Genomic DNA, 24,908 nt, shown 5'->3' with positions numbered 1-24,908 from the left:
CTTTTCCAGTATCTGAGAGCAGTCATGGACCGTCAGATAACCACTGCTTCATCACACAGCAGACGTGATGACACCTAAACACCGTCTGAGAAACAGATCCACTGTATGCTCAAAATAGCTACTGTACCGCGACATCCTGTCCTTACACCCTCACATCAGATAAAAAACCTTTAGCAGGAAGAAAACCAGGAAGAAAGCTCAGGGAGAGCAACAGAGGAGGATCTCTCTCCCAAGACGCACAACGTGACATGATGTTGTGTTACACAATTTACACAATACAACACTGTAGAGGATAACACAATTATAATGGAATTATAAAATATATGAAGAGGATGCCGAGCAATGTCCAGACGCCACCGGAACAGTCCAGGACCCGAGCCACGTGACCAGCATCACCATGTTAAAAAAAAAAAAGACGAGTTTTCTAAGTTCTTTTGATTGGATGCAATTTTGTTTTTAAAAAGGCTAATTTTCTTCATTCCTGAAAAGACAACATTTCAGAGATGAAGCCATCACAGCCTAAAGCAGCAACATGTTCAATGGACCTTGAACTCTGTGTGACTGGACGTTCAGTCAAGTGCTCAGGCCTGGAAGGCAAAGTCCATTGTTTGGGAGCATCGTAGCAACAGAATCAGAAAAAGAACTAAATGGGAATTCTCTGCTGTCTCACCAGAGAGGGTGTGTGGAAGTTACGTCTGCTCTGGTGGCCTAGGGATCTTACAAACCCCAGGACTGTAAGACATGGCTGCCATTCAGATTTAATAGAGCGGAAGAGAGACATCAAATGGAAGAATAAGAGAGTGTCAGGGGCAACTGTGAGGCATGAGATCAGCGCCGCAAGACACAAACACAAAGCGTGACACACTTGGAAATTTAGTCATGACACACACACACACACACACACACACACACACACACACACACACACACACACATACATATACACACCTCCTCGCCATCGTTGAGGACAACTGTGCCGGCACGTTCGACCACAGCAAACACCATGACGGCACAAAGTTCCCTCCGCACCGACATGGTCATGTTGGCAAAGGCTGGCAGCTGATGCATGAACTCCAGCAATTGCTCTAAGAGAGAGACAGAGAGAGAGAGAGAGAGAGAGAGAGAGAGAGAGAGAGAGAGAGAGAGAGAGAGAGAGAGAGAGCAAGAGAGACAGGAAGAGGTTAAAAAGGTTTGACACTGAGAGGAGAGTCAGCTAGAGAGAAAGGAGAGCATATGAAGTTAAAAAATTCTGACTCCAAGAGGGGAGAGTCAACTTGACAGAGCGAGAGAGAGGACAGACGACTTGGCCAGTCTCCCTCATCATCTAGCCCAGGATGTCCAATAGTGGCCACAACCAGGCTGCCAATGAGCAATTATACAGTGGAGATTAGGCAAATATTAATTTCACTGACGAAGGAGTCCAGGGCGAGCTGAGCGGAGCTGCTGACTCTATGCTTGATGACCTACATGTGGGTCATGTGAACCAACATTCAATGCACTCCCACTACTGAGCCGCTCAGTTGGCCCTGATCAGGCCGAACGATGAAGGACTCGGGGGTAGGTGGGACCCCTGGTGCTGAGGTACAGAGCAGGGAAGAAGCCATCTCCCCTCCTCCTCTCTGCTGGGCAGCAGCGAGTCATGGCCACTGGCTCACCTGCACTAGGCATGGCAACAGCATCGTATGAGAAGCTGTGGAGGCTCTGAAAGTTTGATGCACAGGGAGAACAGAGGGCGGGGGGGCAGCCTGACCTAGAAAAGGCTGTCGGCAGAGGGAGGGGTGGGGAGTTGGCGCTTGTTTGTAATTTCTACATCTAGCACATCCCCCTCTCAACCCCTCATTGGTAGCTAAGCCCCAAATATCTGTGTACTGCATTTTTCCTAAACATTTATATCACTATCAGTGTGGTTGAACCACAGCTTTAGAAGTGTTATGATCATCACAACCCTGCTGGTCTTTAGAATTACTGGAAAGCCTGCATGAGGACAGGGAGATAGTAGGTTTAGAAGTGTTATGATCATCACAACCCTGCTGGTCTTTAGAATTACTGGAAAGCCTGCATGAGGACAGGGAGATAGTAGGTTTAGAAGGGTTACGATCATCACAACCCTGCTGGTCTTTAGAATCACTGGAAAGCCTGCATGAGGACAGGGAGATAGTAGGTTTAGAAGTGTTATGATCATCACAACCCTGCTGGTCTTTAGAATTACTGGAAAGCCTGCATGAGGACAGGGAGATAGTAGGTTTAGAAGTGTTATGATCATCACAACCCTGCTGGTCTTTAGAATCACTGGAAAGCCTGCATGAGGACAGGGAGATAGTAGGTTTAGAAGGGTTACGATCATCACAACCCTGCTGGTCTTTAGAATCACTGGAAAGCCTGCATGAGGACAGGGAGATAGTAGGTTTAGAAGTGTTACGATCATCACAACCCTGCTGGTCTTTAAGAATCACTGGAAAGCCTGTATGAGGACAGGGAGACAGCCCTCTTCAAGTCACCCCACAGATTTTCAATTGGACTCAGGTCCGGGCTCTGGCTGAGCCATTCCGAAATGCTGATCTTCTTTTGGTGAAGCCATTCCTTTGTTGATTTGGATGTATGCTTTGGGTCGTTCTCACGCTGAAAGGTGAAATTCCTCTTGATCTTCATCTTTCTAGCAGATGCCTGAAGGTTTTGCACCAAAATGGACTGGAATTTGGAGTTATTCATGGTTCCCTACACCTGAAGAAAAGCAGCCTCAAAGCATGATGCTGCCACCACCATCCTTCATCATGGGTATGGTGTTTTTTGTTGTTGTTTTTTTTGCGATGTGCTGTGTTGTTTTTGCGCCAAACATACCTGTTGGAATTATGGGCTTGTTGTTGATAAGATGTCTGTGCAGCCTTAAATCACTGATACATCAGCAGTCAGCTTATGACAGGCATGGGCACAAGTCCATGAATACTGGTATGGCATCCAGCGCTTTACCTGTGCCCCGTCTATAGGGTTAGTGGTTGTCTCAGGAAGGGCATCCAACGTTAAACTTTGCCAAACCAGTATGCGGATTGACAAGACCATATCGGATCAGTCAAGGCCCGAGTTTACAATGGCTGCCATCGGTGCTGTGCCCTCAGAGGGTACTGATGGAAACTGTAAAATCTTCTGTGGCGACCTGAGAAACAGGGACCAAGCCAAAAGAAGAAGGAGATACTTGTTGGAATTATGGCCAAAGGATTCAGCCATGGTGTCTGCAGTCCATAACATATTTTTCTACATGGTTTTGGAAGACTGGATGTTTTTTTTAATTTTTTTGCAAAATGTAGCCAGGCTTGGATGCTTTTTTTTTCCATGTGAAAAGGCTTCTATCTTGCCACCCTACCCCATAGCCCAGACATATGAATACAGGAGATTGTTGTCACTTGTAGAAAGCAACCAGTAATTGCCAGAAATTCCTGCAGCTCCTTTAATGTTGCTGGAGGCCTCTTGGCAGCTTCCCTGATCAGTTTTCTCCTTGTCTTCTCATCAACTTTGGAGGGACGTCCTGTTATTGGTAATGCCACTGTTGTGCCGTATTTTCTCCACTTGTTGATGATTGGTGGTCTTCATGGCTTCCCCTTTCAACAATGATATCCCGTTCATGCTTTGTAAGCTCTTTGTGGACCAAGGCTTTGCAGTTGGATGCAACCAAGATGTTAGGAAGATCCTACAGGAACAGCTGAACTTTATTTTGGGTTAATCACAGTCACGTTAATTGATGGCAGGTGTATACTAACTACTATTTAACATGAGCTTGAATGTGATTGATTAATTCTCTTAAATTTTTCTTAAATTTTATTTCTAGTTTTTCCCCTTATCCCACCCAATTAACCCAATGGCATATGGCCGGAACTCTTGTCGAATAACTCCCCTGGCTCACGTTTCCACAGGAAGGAGATAGGCGTAACACCAGCTTCCTTCAAACTCGTGTCGGCTGCTCTCGCTATTTTACACGCTGAAGCCTCCTCGCATGGATTGCATCACCTCAAGCCGCGAAGGAGGCGTAGGGAGAACGCTTTCAGTTGCTTGGCTGCAGGTGCCCGGGTGGGCCAGAGGGGCCGCTGGAGAGCGACGAGTCCCCGAACACTACACCGATCTACACCCACTATCTCTCGGGTAAGGGTGGCCTAATGAATGCCTTACCCCGTGGACGTTCTGGCCGTGACTGGTTACAGCGGGTCTGGGGTACGAACCTCCCAGCAACGTGACGAGTGGACTGCAAGAACGGCGGTTTATTCCGCTCGGCCACCAGAGCGGCCTGATTGATTAATTCTGAACACAGCCACATCCCCAATTATAAAAAAGGGTGTGCATACTTACGCAATGAAGTTACTGTAAGTTTTGTATTATTCCTCTTTTCCCCCGAAAATGTTTCTGATTGTTTTTCACCTTATTTTAGTAGGTTACGATTTCATACTAAGGGTGAAAAAGCTCTGAACTGATTTATCTTGGATTCATTTTTTTTACACACAGGGGGTGTGTAGACCTCTTATATCCACTGTATGTATGTGTATGTATATACAGTGCATCCGGAAAGTATTCACACCCCTTCACTTTCCCCACATTTTGTTATGTTACAGCCTTATTCCAAAATGGATTAAATTCCTTTTTTTTCTCCTCAATCTACATAGAATACCCCATAATGACAAAGTGAAAAAGGTTTTGTAGAAATTTTTGCAAATTTATTAAAAATAAAAAACTGAGATATTGCATGTACATAAGTATTTCACACCCTTTACTCAGTACTTGGTTGAGGCACCCTTGGCAGCGATTACAGCCTCAAGTCTTCTTGGGTATGAAGCTACAAGCTTGGCACACCTATATTTGGGGTATTTCTCCCTTTCTTCTCTGCAGATCCTCTCGAGCTCTGTAAGGTTAGATGGGGAGCGTTGCTGCACAGCTATTTTCAGGTCTTTCCAGAGATGTTCAATGGGGTTCAAGTCTGGGCTCTGGCTGGACCACTCAAGGACATTCACAGACTTGTCCCGAAGCCACTCCTTCGTTGTCTTGGCTGTGTGCTTAGGGTTGTTGTCGTGTTGAAAGGTAACCTTCGCCCCAGTCTGAGGTCCCGAGCGCTCTGGAGCAGGTTTTCATCAAGGATCTCTCTGTACTTTGCTCCATTCATCTTTCCCTCGATCCTGACTAGTCTCCCAGTTCCCGCCGCTGAAAAACATCCCCACAGCATGATGCTGCCACCACCATGCTTCACTGTAGGGATGGTATTAGCAAGGTGATTAGAGGTGCCTGGTTTCCTCCAGACGTGACGTTTGGCTTTCAGGCCAAAGAGTTCAATCTTGGTTTCATCAGACCAGAGAATCTTGTTTCTCATGGTCTGAGAGTCCTTTAGGTGCTTTCTGGCAAACTCCAAGCAGGTTGTCATGTGCCTTTTACTGAGCAGAGGCAACCGTCTGGCCACTCTACCATAAAGGCCTGAATGGTGGAGTGCTGCAGAGATGGTTGTCCTTCTGGAAGGTTCTCCCATCTCCACAGAGGAACGCTGGAGCTCTGTCAGAGTGACCATCGGCTTCTTGGTCACCTCCCTGACCAAGGCACTTCTCCCCCGATTGCTCAGTTTGGCTGGGCGGCCAGCTCTAGGAAGAGTCCTGGTGGATCCAAACTTCTTCCATTTACGAATGATGGAGACCACTGTGCTCTTCGGGACCTTCAAAGCTGTAGAAATTTTTTTGTACCCTCCCCCAGATCTGTGCCTCGATACAATCCTGTCTCGGAGGTCCACAGACAATTCCTTTGACTTCAGGGCTTGGTTTCTGCTCTGACATGCACTGTCAACAGTGGGACCTTATATAGACAGGTGTGTGCCTTTCCAAGTCATGTCCAATCAATTGAATTTACTACAAGTGGACTCCAATAAAGATGTAGAAACATCTCAAGGATGATCAGTGGAAACAGGATGAACCTGAGCTCAATTTTGAGTGTCATAGCAAAGGGTGTGAATACTTATGTACATGCAATATTTCAGTTTTTTATTTTTAATACATTTGCAAAAATTTCTACAAAACCTTTTTCACTTTGTCATTATGGAGTATTGTGTGTAGATTGGTGGGGAAAAAAAAAGGAAAATAATCCATTTTGGAATAAGGCTGTAACATAACAAAATGTGGGGAAAGTGAAGGGGTGTGAATACTTTCCAGATGCACTGTATACATATATACACACACACACACACACACACATATATATATATATATATGTGTGTGTGTGTGTGTGTGTATATGTGTGTATATACATATATGTATATATATGTATGTATATATATGTATGTATATATATATATATTCTGCTTCTCCATATCATACAATAGGTCAGATCAATATTATTTAACTCCCAGCACAAAAGTGAGGCAATTAGCATCCCCATTCAGGTCCTCACCTATGTCATCATCAGTTCTGTCCATTGGGTCTTTCTCCAGGCAGTCCCGCACAATGTCGCGGCTCATCAGGGGGTCTGATGCTCGCTCAATGTCTTCCTCATCATCGTCTTCCTCTGAGTCAACGGCCGTCTCTGGCAGTCCGCTCAGGTCCATGTCGCCTGACTCGTTCTCTGTGGCCTGCAGACAGGAAATAGACAGATGGGAAGACAGATGATAAGGGCCTTGGTGTATAACACCCATGGTCAGGATACCACGGCAGTGGAGTGGAGGATGGTGTTTGGGGACACCAGCCTGCTGGACGGTCACGCTAGAAAAGAGAATCTTAACAGTCTGAAAACCAAAAAAACTGCCATCCAACAATAAAAGACTACAGGTCAGTACCTTCTCACCCTGCTATCAAACAGAATGGAGTTAGTCAGACTGAAGAGGTCACATAACCACACAACAGACAAATAAATGCACCACAGATCCTCTTTTCATGTTGTTTTACCAATGGCAACATGAACTGCAATACAGCGCATCTTTCAACAGCAAGAAAATGACAAAACAATTGTGCAAATTTGACCCATTTAGTGAGCTAGACGGGAGGTATCGGTGTCAACACAGCATACCAAACAGCTTGCTGTGCATAGTAACAAGCTCATTACCTTCAAACTTTCCTTTCCTCTCTCTCCCTCTTACCAAACTCTGCCGCCTGCTTCATAACCAGCTCGTTCTTTGAAAGCACAAATGAAATCATGTGCGAAAAGAGGCAAAAACAAAGAGAGACAAGGAGTGGAAGTAATGAAACTGATAGCTTGTGAATGGTAGCAACAGAGTGCTCCTACTGCCACCAAACAACACACTCCAGCCTCCAGAAAGAGAGTCAGACAGGCCGTACTGCTTAGTTCACTGAGGCACAATGTGAAGTCCTCTTAAAGAATGGAACAAATGGAGCAGGTTCACCTCCCCGCTCAGCGCTACTGCAAACCCTCTCACCTGAATACAGTTCCCTGACCCAAGCCTTTTAACACAAAGAGGAAAAAAAAGGTTGCATTTGTGAACTGTCTGCAGAAAACTAGAGCCAGATGCATCTTCACCTGCCAGACTGACAGTTAGCTTTTAATTTTTCAGAGCACAGAGCCGCCATACAAAGTCCTTGCACCAAAGCTCTGTGTCATTTCTCCTTAAATAACATGTGCCAAGGGCTTATTAATGATTCAAGGGCGTGGATGCTCAGGAGTCACCGCTACACCCAGGTGGGCGCAGCAAAGCTGAGTGTGTGTGTGTGATTTGACAGGTACAGGCTGTCTAGGTATATATGTGGCAAGGAGAGGGGAATGGTGAAAGGCCAGAGATGCACTTTCATTGACAAGGAGAGAATGATGAACAGTTGAAAAATGACTGACAAGTAAAGTAGTAAAAAAACAATCCGCTAGCGGCAAGACAATATTAAAGACAGACAGCTAAAATCTAAGATGTTAGAACAGGAGGAACAGGAGAGATATCCCATAATGCCTCTGTTAGGCTTTACTCATCCCAGCATTCAATACATACAAGATGATCCATAAGCCAACTACAGTATTATCAGAGTTCGCAATTCCCTGATGTTCTTGGCGAAGATTTGGTTTTCACGTAACTGTCTGTTTCTGCATAGTTCGAGTGCTCTGCCTCAGTGTGCACCACAATGCAGCTTTTAGTCCTTCTCCCAGCTAATAATACTTCTACACTAAGAAAACAGCAGAGAGCAGTGCCAGAATATCGGCTGGCTGTCATGTGACAGAAGGGCTTCTGGCCTCACTTGATGTTGTTACAACCAGCGTTCACACTGACCTGCTCCCCTGTCCAAACCCAGCCAACGACACCAGCTTCTGAAACCTCGATTTCCTGCATCTGTGTGTGTGTGTGTGTGTGTGTGAGAGAGAGAGAGACAGACAGACAGACAGACAGACAGACAGACAGACAGACAGAGAGAGAGAGCATCTCAAATCCATAGATGCACAGTGAGTGTGATTGGGCAGGGTCAGTGCTCTTAATATTTCAACAGCAGCTATTCCTGGATCAATGCTTTCAAAGCCCTTCTGAACAGCAAATTTATGATTTATTCAGATGCAAAACACTGGGATGTGTTCACCGGTAACACAAGGATGACAAGAGCAGTTCAAAACCATGTCCAGTGACTCAAAAGCCACAGGTTTGGTTCCCTTTGGCTGACATCTATCCTCTCCATCATGGAATCTACCTGCTGACTAAATATCACTCAGAGCATCGGTCATGGTCCTGTGTACTGAATTACACTGAAATTAAACGCCAGGCTATTTTTCAGTGTTTGAGGCATCACCTGATTCAGCCTGTTTGTAATAATCTGAGCAAAGTTCGACCGAAGCCAACAATTCACTGTGTCCCATCCTTCCAGTGGGAGTCGGCAGGACACATGTTATCTGACAGCAGAGGAGAAACTCTAGACGAAGACTCAACGGTTTGTATTGTGACAGGTGGGGGAGCAGAGCTGTTCCTCCCCTCAATTACTACCAGAGGCCTCTAAGCAAGGCACTTAACCTTCAACTCCAGTGGAGTTACTTGGCCAGCAGAAGAAGGTTGTGCTGGCTGTGAATGGGTCCAGTTATGTGACTGGGAAGCAAGTTAAAGGTGAAGAACAGCTCTGTGGTCTGGACTTCTCTCAGTAACCAGGTCTTGTCAACAGAGAGAAAGAACCACTGATGCAACACAGACCAGGCTGAATTTGGAGGGGGGGGGGCACAAGTTTTTTTTAATTTTACATTTTGATACAGCTCTTATCTAACAAAAAACAAAGTTAACAATGACACATCTTTATAATATCAAACATCACACTTGTAATATTATAAAGATGTGTCATTGTTTTGTTAATATTATAAACATGCCCAGCATCCCTGCGACCCTGAGAGCAGGATAAGCGGTTTGTATAATGGATGGATGGATGGAAGGATGGATGCCAAAAAAGTTCATCTTCAGAAACCCCCAACCTAATTCACAGTTTGAATTCAGAGAGACAGAAAAAAAGCAGCAGAAAGCAATGGGAAACACACACACACACACACACACACACACACACACACACACACACACACACACACACACACACACACACACACACAGCAGGTGACAGTGCTAGCAGCCAATGGGCTGGGTGCAGGATGCTAAGAGGATTTAGTTGCGATTGGCTTTGTGGCCCACCCAGTCATAAGATTGTGTTGTAGATCAGCCTGTGGTCCAACTCCACTGTGTTTTCCTATTGGCTTGATTTGATTCATTTCTGCTCTTTTGAAGTGACTCTTCTCCCAAGTGAGGCTGAAGATTCTCGTCATGTCATAAACTAATTAGGCATGCTTTAGCTAACATGCCACTGGAATGTTATACAACATCTCATTATGTTTGTGTGAAGTAGATATATGATACATTTAATTACATTCATTCATTCATCTTCAGCTGCTTCTCCAGGGTTGGGTTGTGGCAGCAGCAAGCTAAGTAGGGCACTCGAGATGTCCCTCTCCCCAGCAAAGCCCTCCAGCTCCTCATGGGGGATCCCAAGGCGTTCCCAGGCCAGATTGGACATATAGTCCCTCCAGCGAGTTCTGGGTCTACCCCAGGGTCTCCTCTCTGTTGGCTGTGCCCGGAAAACCTCCAAAGGAAGGCGCACAGGAGGCATGCTAATCAGATGCGCAAACCACCTCAACTGACTCCTTTCGACGTGAAGGAGCAGCGGCTCGACTCCGAGCTCCCTCCAGATGTCCGAGCTCCTCACCCTATCTCTAAGTCTGAGCACAGACACCCTATGGAGGAAACTAATTTCAGCCGCTTGTATCCACAATCTCAGCCTTTCGGTCACTACCCAAAGCTCATGACTATAGGTGAGGATTGGAACGAAGATTGACTGATAAATTGAGAGCTCTGCCTTCCGGCTCAGCTCCCTCTTCACCACAACAGTCCAGTACAACGTCCATATTTCTGCTGATGCTGCACCAATCTGCCTGTCAATCTCCCGCTCCATCCTACCCTCACTCGTGAACAAGACCCCGAGATACTTGAACTCCTTCACTTGAGGCAACAACTCATTCCCAACCCAGAGGGAGCCATCCACCATTTTCTGACAGAGAACCATGGCCTCAGACTTGGAGGTGCGGACTCTCATCACAGCCATTTCACACTCAGCTGCAAACCGCCCCAGTGTGCGCTGGATGTCGCGTTCTGATGAAGCCAACAAAACCACATCATCTGCGAAGAGCAAAGACGCAATTCTGAGGTTCCCAAAACGGACACACTCCTCACCTTGGCTGCACCTTGAGATCCTGTCCATGAATATCACAAACAGAATCGGAGACAAGGGACGACCTTGGCGGAATCTGACACCGTCCAAAAATATGTTTGACTTTGTACCGAGAATGCGGACACAGGTCTCACTTTGGTTATACAAGGACCGGATTGCTTGTAGCAACTGCCCCAGTACCCCATACTCCTGCAGTACCCCCCACAGAGTGCCCCGGGGTACACAGTCATAAGCCTTCTCCAAGTCCACAAAACACATGTAGACTGGCTGGTCAAACTCCCATGTCCCCCTCAGCACTTCCGCATGGGTAAAGAGTTGGTCTGTTGTTCCATGGCCCATATGGAATCCGCATTGTTCCTCCGGGATCCGAGATTTGACAATCGGTTGGAGCCTCCTTTCCAGCATCCTAGAGTAGACTCTCCCAGGGAGGCTGAGAAATGTGATGCCCCGATAATTGGAGCACACCCTCCGGTCCCCTTTTTAAATATGGGAACCGCCACCCCAGTGTGCCACTCCACAGGTACTGTCCGTGACCTCCACGCGACACTGAAGAGGCGTGTCAGCCAAGACAGCTCAACAATGTCCAGAGCTTTCAGCATCTTAGGGTGAATCTCATTCACACCCGGTGCCTTGCCACTGAGGAGCTTTTTAACTACCTCAGAGACCTCTGCTAGGGATATGGGTGGGGCTTCCCCTGAGTCTTCAGACTCTACCTCCTCCACTGAGGACGTGTTATCTGGGTTCAGTAGCTCCTCAAAATGTTCTTTCCACCACTTAACAACATCCCCAGTCGGGGTCAACAGTTCCCCTCTCCAGCTGAACACAGCCTGAGTCAAGCCCTGCTTCCCCTTCCTGAGTCACTGGATGGTTTGCCGGAACTTCCTTGAGGACAACTGAAAGTCCTCCTCCATAGCCTCGCCAAACTCCTCCCACACCCAAGTTTTTGCTTCCGTGACCACCAAAGCCGCAGCCTGGCCTCCCGGTACCTGTCTGCTGCTTCAGGAGACCCCTGGGCCTACCAAGCCCGAAAGGCCTCCTTCTTCAGCCTGACAGCTTCCTTCACCGCCGGTATCCACCAGTGGGTTCTTAGGTTGCCACCTTGACAGGCACCGATGACCTTATGACCACAGCTCCTGCCTGCTGCATCTGCAATAGAGGCTTTGAACATGGCCCACTCAGACTCCATGTCCCCAGCCTCCCTCGTGATACATGAGAACTTCATCCAGAGGTGGGGTCTGAAGATCTCACAGACAGGGGCCTCTGCTAGACGTTCCCTGTTCACGCTCACGACACGTTTGGGTTTGCCAGGTCTGTCCAGCAGCCTTCCCCACCATCTGATCCAACTCTTCACCAGGTGGTGATCAGTTAACAGCTCTGCTCCTCTCTTCACCTGAGTGTCCAAAACATATGGCCACAGATCTGGTGATACGACCACAAAATCTATCATCAATCTTCGGCCTAAGGTATTCTGGTACCGAGTACACTTATGTAGTATATCTTATGTTCGAAAATGGTGTTTGTTATGGCCAATCCATGACTCGCACAGACTTACATTTAATGCATGACTTACATTTAATTACAGCGTGATTTAATTAAATCATAACTCCCTAATCAATTATTTTACAACAGCTTATCCATGTAAATAGTAGCCCTCAATGTGGGACCAATACCAACACCATTTCCCACACATATATTCAGAAATCATTCAGACCCCTCCACTTTTTTCCTCATTTTGATATGTTACAGCCATACTCTAAAATGAATTAAATTCTTTTGTTCCCATTAATCTACACTAGGGTTGGGAAATTTCAGTCACCTCATGATTTGAGTACGATCAGAGGGTCACGATTTGATTAAACGATGTTCAATGCATCCCGATGCATCTCGATTTCATATTTCTATACATGGTTTATTTCTCCCCATAAATAGAAACAATAATGTGAATTAAAACCCTTTTATCTATACATTTTTGTAACAAATAAATCACTTAACACAAATAGCTGCCCCTTTTCAAATAAATACAATATTTATTTATTATTAATATTTATTCCTAGCCATGTTAGATCAGAATACAAGGTGCTTCTGCTGACTTATAAAATCCTAAATGGGCTGGCCTCATCCTACCTGTCTGATCTCCTTAAACCTTACATGCCATCTCGAGCTCTTCACTCTCAAAATACAGGGCTCCTGTGTATACCCAAAGTTAAAATGAAGTCAGCTGGTGGTAGGGCCTTTTCCTATCGGGCCCTGTTTTTGTTGAATAACCTGCCTGCTGCCATCAGACTATCAGAGTCTGTTGAGTCCTTTCAATCCAACCTTAAAACTCATCTTTTTGCCTTAGCTCACAATTAGTTGCCTTTAAGTTGAGTGCTTCACAACCTGTACTGCATGGTGGGTCGGTTCCTGTCTCAATGTGTGTGTGTATGTATGTATGTATATATATATATGTATATGTATGTATATATATATGTATGTATATATATATGTATATATGTATGTGTGTATGTGTGTATGTATATGTATATATATATATATATAACTTTGTTAAAAGAAACACTTAACGGTAGGGGTAGTGCTCAAATAAGGAGCAAAATAATCCAGTTAGTCAATTAAATTTACTTACAGCTGCCTGGCTGTTATGTCAGCTGTCAACTCACAGCTGATGATTGCTTATGGCATGAAATAGGCTTGACCTGTCTCATAGAGAATTTAGTTGACTCACTGGATTATATATATATATATATATATATATATATATATATATATATATATATATATATTGTGGCAGGATGAGGAAAAAACACAGGAGAAGAAGGCGAGTTTGCTGTTTATTCCTCAGCTCCAAAACCAAACTAAAGCAGGAACAACCCTGCACCAGCAAGCCCGTGAACATAAACCACGCCCCCAGCTCACAGTCCTGCTGGGTGAGAGGCATAGCCCCTAGTGTCCGCCACACAGCCCCCCCCCCGCCCCCGAACACCCAGAAGGGACTCCTGGATAGAAAATTAGTGTCTCACTGGAGGCTTAAGCAGCCTGCCATAACGGCTACGCCGTCCCTCAGCCGGAACAGTAGGTGAAACACAGTCCAAAGTCGGCTGAGAAGCAGAACGCTGAACCCGTGAAGACACTGCCGGGGTCCTGGAAGGAGGAAGACCCTGACGGGGAACCTGGGCCGGAAACACAACTTCACCTGCCACCCTGTGCGCCGGTTTAAGCCTATCAAGCGTGACACGCTCCCTACGCTCACCCATATCCAGCACAAAACCCTTAGGACCCGTCTCAAGAACCCGAAATGGGCCATCGTATGGGGGTTGGAGGGGCGAACGGTGAGCATCATGCCGTACAAAAACAAAACGAGCTGACATGAGCTCCGCAGGCACGAACGACCGCGGAAAACAATGGTTAACGGGGCCTGGAACTCGAGTGCTGTCTGACAAAAAAGGATAAACGGCCGGACGGGGTCGAGGAGCGGAACTCCCAGGCAACAATTCTCCAGGGACGCGGAGCGGCTGACCGAGCACCAGCTCAGCGGGTGACGCGTCGAGGTCCTCCTTAGGAGCCAAACGCAACCCGAGCATAACCCAAGGTAAACGATCCACCCAGTTACCATCCGAGAGCGCAGCGCTGCCTTGAGCGACTGGTGAAAACGTTCACACAACCCGTTAGCCTGAGGGTGGTACGCGGTAGTGCGGTGTACCTGCACACCCAAGGATCGCGCAAGTGCCGACCAGAGCTCTGACACGAACTGGGGGCCCCTGTCTGAGGCGATATCTGATGGAGCGCCGAAACGGGCGACCCAGGAGGAAAGAAAAGCGCGTGCAACATCCGAGGATGTTGTGGAGGACAGAGGGACAGCCTCTGGCCACCTGGTGGTCCGATCTACCATTGTGAGCAGGTGCGTAAAACCCTGTGAAGAAGGTAGAGGGCCCACCAGGTCCACATGCACGTGGTCGAAACGTCTGGCCGGGATCAGAAAAGGTTCGAGGGGCGATTTAGTGTGCTGGTGGACCTTAGCGCGCTGGCACGCTACACGTGCAGCTGCCCACCCCTTTACGTCCTTGCGGAGGCCAGGCCAGACGAACTTGGAACTGACCAACTTCACCGACGCCCGAACTCCAGGATGCGAGAGGGAGTGAATCGAATCGAAAACTCGACGGCGCCAGGCCACTGGAACAACGGGGCGGGGACGGCCGGTGGAGACATCGCAGAGGAGGGCAGGACTGCCTTCCTGCATCACAGCGTCCTCCAGCTTGAGGTCGGTACGCGTTGACCTAAGGGCAAGGACGTCCCGGTCGCTGAGCTGGTCGGCAGCCATAGCGGAGAAATCCACACTGAGGTGCACAGGACACACAAGCACACGCGACAGACAATCAGCAACAGGGTTGGACTTCCCGGCCACATGCTGAATGTCCGTTGTGAACTCGGAGATTGCCGCTAGGTGGTGCTGCTGACGAGCAGACCACGGCTCAGTCACCTTGGACATGGCGAAAGTCAGCGGTTTATGATCCACATAAGCCGTGAATGGGCGACCCTCCAGCAGGAAGCGGAAATGCCAGGTTGCAAGGTGCAGTGCCAGCAACTCCCGGTCAAAAACGCTGTACTTGCGCTCGCTACCTCGCAGTTTGCGGCTAAAAAATGCGAGTGGCTGCCACGCATTCGCCACGCGCTGTTCAACCACAGCCCCCACGGCTATGTCAGACGCATTGGTTGTTAAAGCTATGGACGCCGTGGGTGTGGGATGGGCGAGGAGGGCAGCGTTAGCCAGGGCGCACTTAGCTCCGTCAAAGGCCTGGACCTGTTCGGGAGTCCAGTCGACAGGGTCGTTAGCCTTCTTAAGCCGCAGGGCTTCGTAAAGTGGCTGAAGGAGGTGGGCAGCGCGAGGGAGGAAATGGTTATAGAAATTCACCATGCCCAAGAATTCCTGCAATGCCTTAATAGAGACTGGGCGGGGAAATTCGCCACCAGTTGCACCTTAGAAGGCAACGGGACCGCGCTTTGCGGCGAAATGCGGTGACCCTAGAAGTCAATCACCGGCAGTCCAAACTGACACTTGGCCGGGTTGACTATCAGGCCGTGTTTGTCCAGATGACGGAAAACCTGTTTCAGGTGCACCATGTGCTCTTCAGCTGACGGACTGGCCACTAATATGTCGTCGAGATAAACGAACATGAAAGCAAGGTCACGCAACACCGAGTCCATCAGCCTCTGAAAGGTTTGCGCTGCCCCCTTCAAGCCAAAAGGCATGCGCATGAACTCAAAAAGCCCAAACGGGGTGATCACTGCGGTCTTGGGCACGTCCTCTGCGCGTACGGGAACCTGATGATAGCCGCGCACCAGGTCCAGCTTAGAGGAAATAGTGGTACCTGCCAGGCGTATGGAAAAGTCCTGTATGTGTGGGATGGGATAGTGGTCATTGGTGGTGACGTTGTTCAGGCGGCGAAAGTCGCCGCAAGGCCGCCACGACCCAGCCGCCTTGGGCACCATGTGAAGCGGCGAGGCCCACGGGCTGTTGGAACGCCTCACTATACCCAGACGCTCCATGATGGCGAACTCCTCCTTAGCTGGAGCCCATTTTACTGTGTTGAGGCGCTGCGCGCGCGCCAAAACTGGCGGTCCCGGAGTGGGAATGAAATGTTGTACCCCGTGTTTAGTAACCGCGGTGGAAAAGGCAGGTGGAGTCACCGATAGAAAATCCGCCAGCAAACGCTGAAAAACATCCCCTAATGCTAAAAAGTTAGCGTGTGTTAACGGCCCGGCTCCCCCTGTCTCGCACGGAACAGTGGCGAAAGACACAGCATCAATTAAACGGCGGTTTGCAACATCAACCAGCAGACCATTAGCACACAGAACATCCGCGCCGATAATAGGAACAGTAATGGCGGCCACTACAAAGTCCCACTCAAAATGGCGCCCGTGGAAGCAAACAGTCACCAACCTTGTGCCAAACGTCGCAATGGACGAACCGTTAGCTGCACTTAACTGTGGGCCGCCGCCTTCGGCCGACCTGTCTGTCTTAGCAGGAGGGAGTAGGCTCTTTCGCGAGCCAGAGTCCACCAGAAACCGTCTTCCTGACATCGTGTCCTTAATGAAGAGCAGCTCACTACGTCCGCCAGCGCCCACAGCTGCTACTGAGCGCTGCCCTGGAGTTTCCCGCTGCCTCACACGTGCACGGAGGGACGCAGCGCCTCGCCTTGCCGCCGAACCGCCGGTGGAAGAAACAGAGGCCTCTCCCGCGCCGTCTCCGGGCAGTCCCTCCAGCCACCACTGCCGGGTCCGCGTCCTCCGATGCCACACTATGCACAGAGACCCGTCTGGTAGCCAGCAGGACCCGATCGGCCTCCTCAGCCAAACCTCGGCAGTCACCAGCAGCCAGACACGGGGAGTTAGCCAAAGTCGCGCGCACAGGAGACGGGAGCTGGCGCAGGAAAACACGCGGGAAAAGGAACCCACCTTCGTCTGAGCCTAGCAGCGACAGCATATTGTCCATGAGATCCACAGCCGTCCCGTCGCCCAAACCGGATAGGGAAAGGATCCTATCTGCCCTCTCTGCGGTAGATAGGCTGTACCTCCGGACCAGAAGATGTTTGAGGGCGACGTATTTACCGTGTTGCGGAGGGGGGGGGGCAACAGCTGCATGGCCCAGCGTGTGGACTGCTGGTCCAGCGCAGTGACGACCAGATAGTATCTGGAGTCGTCCGTGGAGATTCCACGCAGGTGGAACAGCGCCTCGACATGCCGGAACCACGAAGCCGGGTCGCTCTGCCAGAACTCTGGGAGTTTTTTGCTGTTTATTCCTCAGCTCCAAAACCAAACTAAACCCTGCACCAGCAAGCCCGGGAACGTAAACCACGCCCCCAGCTCACAGTCCTGCTGGGTGAGAGGCATAGCCCCTAGTGTCCGCCTCACTATATATATATATATATATATATATATATATATATATATATATATATATATATAGAAAGAGAGAGAGAGAGAGAGAGAGAGAGAGAGAGTAAAGCTCCAAGTCTGAGCACAGCAATATGTGATGAAGCTAAAGCTCTTTTTTTTCTCAGTTTTTGTACATCTGTTTATATTGACATTACATAGAAAATCCTGACCTATTTACAAAAAGGGATTCAGGGCTCAGAGGTGTTGTGATGGGGGAACGGAGGTTACTGCAAATGGCCAGCTTACCTGGTATATATCTGACAGGCTGCTGCTTCCAGAGTCGCTGGTGATACTACATCCTGATTGGCTGGAGGAGACATGTGTCACCTGTGGATGCAAGCCGTCAGCCAGATGAAGTCTGCTGAAGTCTGCAGGGAGCTGCACACGGAACACAACACACACACACACACGCACACACACACATACATACACACACATAGATGGTCAGATTCTGCCAGCCTTAGACAACACCACTGCCTCCCACTAAGATGGACAGTCTTGCTGACGGCCGTGCATTTTGAAGCTCCGATTGTGTTTCCGCAAGTATCATGAAACACCCAGGCCTCCCTCTCTCTCTGGTGTTGTTTCAGTTCTCATTCTTTTTCCCAGCACTTCTCTATGAGGTGTTGAAAATGCCTTCAAAGGAATGATAACAGTGACACAATGGCATCGACCTTTGAACCCTATACTACTGGTTTATTGACACTTTGGTCATTTGGGTCATCTGGATCAAGCATTCTATAGCCACAGCCATAAAAATCATCTCTGCAGCGGATCTTGAGGTACACAGTAAAATGTTAAGATGAAACAGACAATGTGGACAGTATGGTGGCATTGAAGGACAGCATACTCCAACAACATTTAAATCAGAACCCACCGCTAAACTTCACTGGCTAGATTGTCACTGTTTCGTGGCTCTGTATTGAGCACCATATTTCATCAAACATAATTTTTCAGTTGTAATGAACCATTTCTGGTGTATGCAGTATCAGACAAAGATGACATTCAGGTTGTAAGCAAATAATCTGAGATGTTTGACTAAACTCCACCTGTCGAGCCATTGGGGCAATAGCACACTCACTTCTAGCATTAATCAATCCTCTCATGGACCTCCTGTGTCCACCAACTCTGAAACACTACATTTTGAAGTCGAGGGCTTATTCCCATTTAAACGACAAGAAACCCTGTCCACTGAGGTAAGAGCAAAGACAGCTTTAGAGTCTGGTGGGTTTTACACTTTACAGCCGCCGGCTGTTGTGTCAGTTCATTTCAAAGGTGGCAAATTCAAAAGCTCGATTCTCTGACTATTGTTTGCCTTATAATAGTGAAAGATAGCTACAGGTGAAGGTTGATTAGGTGGCCATGACTGTGCCAACAAGCCTGCTGTGAATAAATACTCCGAAAGCTTTGAGTCCAGTGGGCAGTTATGCCAATTAAACCACACAGCCTGAATAACCCAAATAAACATTGAGCAATAATGGGGAAACCCAGGGGAATAATATGTCTAAAATATGTCCTAGTATGTCTAAAATACCAGACAGAACAGAATCTACACTAGGCCTGTGTTGAATGAATGCAACCTCATTTCCTGTGGCGATGACCCTGAAATGCAGTGATTTAGATATCAACCCTCCAGTTTATGACAACCACACTGCAGGAAAACTGCACAAAACTGAAATAGTGCCATAGATTAAGGGGCTTGGAGGGAGACAACAGCGACAACTACAGTATGTGGTACAGTAAATACTTTGCATTTCAGCAGATACATACGCTGGACTGCCAAGGAAGTGAATTTGTGTGAATATATTCATTCCATAATGAGAAATCAACCATTTGAAAAGTGAATACCTCCAACTGAAACCCACTGCTACAACTGAAACTAGTGAGTCATTTTCTTAAAAAGAACTGACATTTTTGATGATAAAAACATGTTACATAATAATAACCATTTTAGATTATAAAATCATACATTCTTCTTAGAAATTGGAAAAATAACGTTAAAAGCCCCAAGAAATAGAGGTTGACATTTTTTATGAGGCGACAACTTATTTATTCTTTATAATGATTTGTGGCTTTAATAAAACTTTGATAGGCTGAAAGATGTGAATACTTCATGATCAAATCTATTATTCATTAATATATTTTGATGCTCGAAGACAAGACTGCACTGTTTTGCTTTTAGCTCCACTTCTGGCTATAGCATACCATCAATATTGAATTTCCACACTTATAAAGTCACTTATACACCTATAAAGCAGCTTTGTTCTCCTGGATCACCACCTTGTCGTGGTGGAGAAGCTTGCATGTACTAATGATCCCAAGAGCTATGTCGTCTGGAGCTTGGCTCCTGGTAGGGTCACCCAAGGCAGATAGGTCAAGGGTAGGTCATCATCACAGTGTCTGGTTGGTTGGCCAGTACTTGGCTATCTGTCTGAATCCGGAAGATCCACAGGATCTTAGCCCTGTTGTTCTCAACCATTCTTTGATGTGCCCCCCATCTTGGGCGCTTCCAGCCAGTATTCAGCACCGACGTTCCTGTACATGTTTCCTGCAACTTAATTGTATATAGTGTCATGGCAGTGGAGGTGGGACTTGTTTGCACCAGCAGGGAGGCAGAAACAGCTAAGAAGAGTTGGCCTGATTGCAGAGCCTTTATCCTCCCTGCTGAGCCACCGGATGACACTCTTGGACCAGCATGGCAGCTGGAGCCTCCCCACCACCACCACACCAAGTGGAGGCAAATACAGACGGACTAGACAGATGAGAGGGACAGGGATGCTAGGCTGGTGTGGTTGAAGAAAGAGGAGGAAGGAGAGCCAGAGCGGACCAACGCCATGAAGGAGTGATGGTTCATGGGCACAGGCAGGGAGATTCTGCATGTGCCATGGACAGCACGGTATGCTGGGCGGGGCCACTGCTGGCTGGCCGATACCGCAAGGGAACAGGCCTGGGGACAGCATAGAGGGGGGCGAGGTGTGCCAGGGAATAGCTGGGAAAGCATCGACGGCCAGCAGCTGACTTTCCCGATCGCTCTGAGAGATGGGATGGGGGGGATGAGGGATGGGGGGTTGGCTGTCAGCTGGGATAGATCCCGGCCTCAAATTAGGAGCGTGATGCAGGGCAACATATACTGTGTGTGTTCTTTGTTAATCACATTAGCAGCTGATGAGTGTGCGATGCATGGAACAAGCTTGTACTGCTATGTAGTAAAAGTTTTTTTTCCTACATCTATATTGATATTCCGCTCCTCATTTGTTGAGCACTTTTATCAACACCATTGACGGGTTTCGAGAAAAAAAAACTGCTCTATACATATATATATATATATATACACACACACACACACACACACACAAGTAACAAATTAAAGTTAAAACTTGAATGCTTGACCCCTACTGAGACGGGGTCTGGGGGAGCTTTTGTGCTGTGGGGAGCATTTTCCTGGAATGATTTGGGTCCACTTGTCCCTTTAGAGGGACGGTTCACTGCAAATCAATGCAAGTTACTGAGTGATCACCTTCACCCTGTGATGAAACATTTCTCTCTTGATGGCAGTAGTCTCTTCCAGGATGACATGCCCCCATCCACAGGGCACGAGGGGTCACTGGATGGTTTGATGAGGATGAACATGGTGTAAATCATATAGTATGGCCTTCGATGTCAGCAGATCTCAACCCAATGGGAAATGTTGGCCCAATGTGTTGACACTGCTCTCCACCACCATCATCAACACACCAAATGAGGGAAGATCTTTTGGAAGAATGGTGTCCATCCCTCCAGTAGAGTTCCAGAGAGTTGTAGGAATTTATGACAAGACACACTGAAGCTGTTCTTGTGGCAGCCCAACAACTTACTAAGACATGTGACGTTGGTTTTTCCTGCAATTTGTCACCCTTCTGAATAAAATTATTTATCTATTTGTTCCTCTGACAGGCAACAGTAAGTGGAGTGAGCCATGCCACAGTCACTGCCTGAGGTCCTTAATCTCACAATCTGAGGTTTACAGGTAAACAGTTGCTCAGACAGATTGGACCCCAGTATCTTCTTTATGGAGATGAAATCTCACAAACACAGACATCTTAAAAGTCATACTTGGCTGAAAAATGGAGAAACGGCTTGGAGGCTCATTTGCAAATGAATGGGTACCTGCGGTCATCTGCTCTTGACAAACTCTCTGAAAACCTTTGACTTTACAGATACCAGGGCACTGATATGCAGAGGCTTATTTAAAGAATTTTCTAAATGAGGAACAAATGCTCCACTGTAAGAGGTGAAGCCCACATCTACTTGAGAGGTAGTTTAAACTAAACGACTCCTCAATATTCATGAACTGCACCCTGAGACGGAGCTACCATAGAAGTGAAGTACTTGAAGCAGTTGTAGTGCTGAATGGAATTGGCACAGTTACACTTGAGAGGAGTGACAAGTGATTTCAAGCACCTTGTGAGCACCAGCCTAGATGGTTTCACAATGACGGCAGATGATTCAAAGAGAAATCTGAACTGGGGACATCTTTCATTTCTCAGTGTAATACTGAATGCATCTTTTTTTGGGGGGGGATTTTTCCCAATTGTACTTGGTCAATTACCCTTTTATTCTGAGCCATCCTGGTCGTTGCTCCACCCCCCCTGCTGATCTGGGAAGGGCTGCAGACTACCACATGTCTCCTCCGATACATGTGGAGTCACCAGCCGCTTCTTTTCACCTGACAGTGAGGAGTTTCACCAGGGGGGACATAGCGTGTGGGAGGATCACACTATTCCCCCCGTTCCTCCTCCCCCCCAAACAGCTGCCCCGATCAACCAGAGGAGGTGGTAGTGCAGCGACCAGGAGTCACACCCACATTCGGCTTCCCACCCGTAGACACGGCCAATTGTGTCTGTAAGATGCCCAATCAAGCCGGAGGTAACACGGGGATTCAATCTGGTGATCCCCGTGTTGGTAGGCAACAGAGTAGACCGCTACGCTACCCGGACACCCATACTGAGTGCATCTTTGTCTATAACTTGTGTCTAGAGTGCAGGACAGACAGGGCTCAGTGCGGTTTGCATGGTGTTGAAATGTGTTGTGACTGCAGTGTCAAAGATTGCCATCACCTTTAATTATCTGGTGGGCTGCTCCAACCAAATGGCGAACCAGAGGGGCCACTTGCTGACACCCTGAGGATGATGATGCTCCCTTCCCAAATTTGATCTAATTCCCTTTCAATGCCTCCAACTGACTGTCACATTACAACTGCCTGGATGATGTTGTGTTACAGTCACTGTCCATCTGGAGCCATACTGAGGAAATCTTGACTCTTTGATGATGGCCTTTGAGATTAACACTGTCTCAGTTTACTGCTGTCATTGGATAGAAAAACTTGGAGTTTAAGTGAATCAGGAAATAACAGTGATCATTCTGATTCCACAATTCTTACTCTTAATTTACTTGCATTGTTTAATCCATCTGTTGTAGTGATCCCGGGGCTTAAGACACTCACACACTCAACTACTGGACGTTTGTAATGTTGCCTTCTAGACAAGTTTGCTATTCAGCTGTCTTATTAACTATAAATCATCCAAAAAAATTAGATTCAGTAACAGACATTCCTGCTTCCATGAGTAGAAGTGCACTGAGCAAATGGGTAGGTTAAGAGAGTGTATTCTGGCTTCCCCCCCCATCTTGTTTGTATACAGAGTTTAATCAACAGAGCCCACAAATATGTATTGGAGAGGCCAACATGTCATTAATAACAATAATTTTATAAACAGTTTCCATGAACCAGTTATATGCCACCCTTCACTCACGACAGCACAGCATTGGTCTCTCAAGCTCCTCGCTGTGGAGAGAGGGAGGACAGAGGGATAGGTGAATGAGGGATAAAGCTAGTGGCAGAGGGAGGAGGGGATGATAAACACTTCATCCTTCCTCTCCACTAATTTAGGTCATCCGTCTGTCAGTCAATAAGCCAGAGTCCACTCAGCCCACAAACAATTAGTCGCATGACCTCCCTGGACCATTGGCATGCTAGAGACTGGGGTCAAGATGGCCACCATCACAACATTGATCACACTGATATTAAGCATTTCTAATCACTTGCCTGAAAGGGTGCTAATTGCTGGCAAATTGCTTGTTGACTTAGCTACCAGCACCAATTGCTGGGTAGATTGTTTCATACCTACCATTACTGATGCCTCCATCCTCTTTGTCAACCATTACTTGAAAAACGAGATTAGCCTCCTACCTTACGAAGACCTCTCAGTGCTCCGACATCCTACATCCAGTGCTCTCCAGCAAAACAGACAAAAGAAACCCTTCACAATATGGAGCCAAACATATTTACAATCAGCTGTCACAGGAGGATTAAGCATCTCTCTAACGCTCAAGCCACAACACAATTCTGCCTTCACAGGAATTACACTGAAGACCTAATGACCTAGATTGCTGGGCGGGAACCCTGTGAAAGTGCTGGCTGACTCTCAATCTCTTTACTGCCTCCATACAGAGTGCCAGAGGGTGAAGCTCTAGCCATCCTACTAATGGACACAGTGGGTGGCCCGCCACCAAACTACCTGGCTAACTGGACCAATCATCTTCACCAGCTGTGGTGTTTTGAACACACACAAGTTCAACTTCCTGAAATGAGATATGTAGTTCAACGTGTGAGATTAATGATATAAAAAAAAATCAAACAAATGTTTGAAGTGTTGCCTCAATGTTTTAAATGTTTTTAGAGGTAGTAGCAGCTGTTGTGTTAAAGACAGACAGACAGACAGATAGACAGACCGCGTAACAGACAAACAGACAGACAGACAGACAGACAGACAGACAGACAGACAGACAGACAGATAGATAGATAGATAGATAGATAGATAGATAGATAGATAGATAGATAGATAGATAGATAGATAGATAGATAGATAGATAGATAGATAGATAGTTTGTCCTCAAGGAGGAAATTGTATTCCACAAGGAAGAGAAACCTGCTAATGTTAAATGACTAAAAGTTGGCGGGCAGATCGTTTTGTTTCCCCAGACGTGGTGAGGACTTCTCATCTCCCTGAGCACATATCAAGTTATCAGATCTCCTTGTGTGGGGAGTTTCCCCAGACCCCAGTGAGGATTTCTCATCTTCCTGAGCACAGATCAAGTGATCAGATCTCTTTGTGTGTGGAGTTTCCCCAGACCGCGGTGAGGACTTCTCATCTCCCTGAGCACATATCAAGTGATCAGATCTCTTTGTGTGGGGAGTTTCCCCAGACCCCGGTGAGGACTTCTCATCTTCCCGAGCACAGATCAAGTGAT

The 24,908-nt window shown here is 47.3% G+C and overlaps 1 protein-coding gene across 3 annotated transcripts in view; it reads right to left on the bottom strand.

Moving 5' to 3' along the window:
• The window catches only part of rapgef2b (Rap guanine nucleotide exchange factor 2b), a 352,048-nt gene that overhangs the window by 48,286 nt on the left and 278,854 nt on the right, over nt 1-24,908 (bottom strand). For all 3 annotated transcript variants that reach the window (XM_056296986.1, XM_056297056.1, XM_056297132.1), the window contains 3 exons: nt 17,868-17,999; nt 6,406-6,583; nt 949-1,085 (listed from right to left, as the gene is read on the bottom strand). In XM_056296986.1, the coding sequence (XP_056152961.1) occupies nt 949-1,085; nt 6,406-6,583; nt 17,868-17,999 (447 nt within the window). The remainder of the gene's footprint in view (nt 1-948; nt 1,086-6,405; nt 6,584-17,867; nt 18,000-24,908) is intronic.

The sequence above is a fragment of the Lampris incognitus genome, chromosome 1 (genome assembly GCF_029633865.1).
Source record: "Lampris incognitus isolate fLamInc1 chromosome 1, fLamInc1.hap2, whole genome shotgun sequence".
Classification (NCBI taxonomy): Eukaryota; Metazoa; Chordata; class Actinopteri; order Lampriformes; family Lampridae; genus Lampris; species Lampris incognitus.
This window is presented reverse-complemented; position numbering and strand designations above follow the sequence as displayed.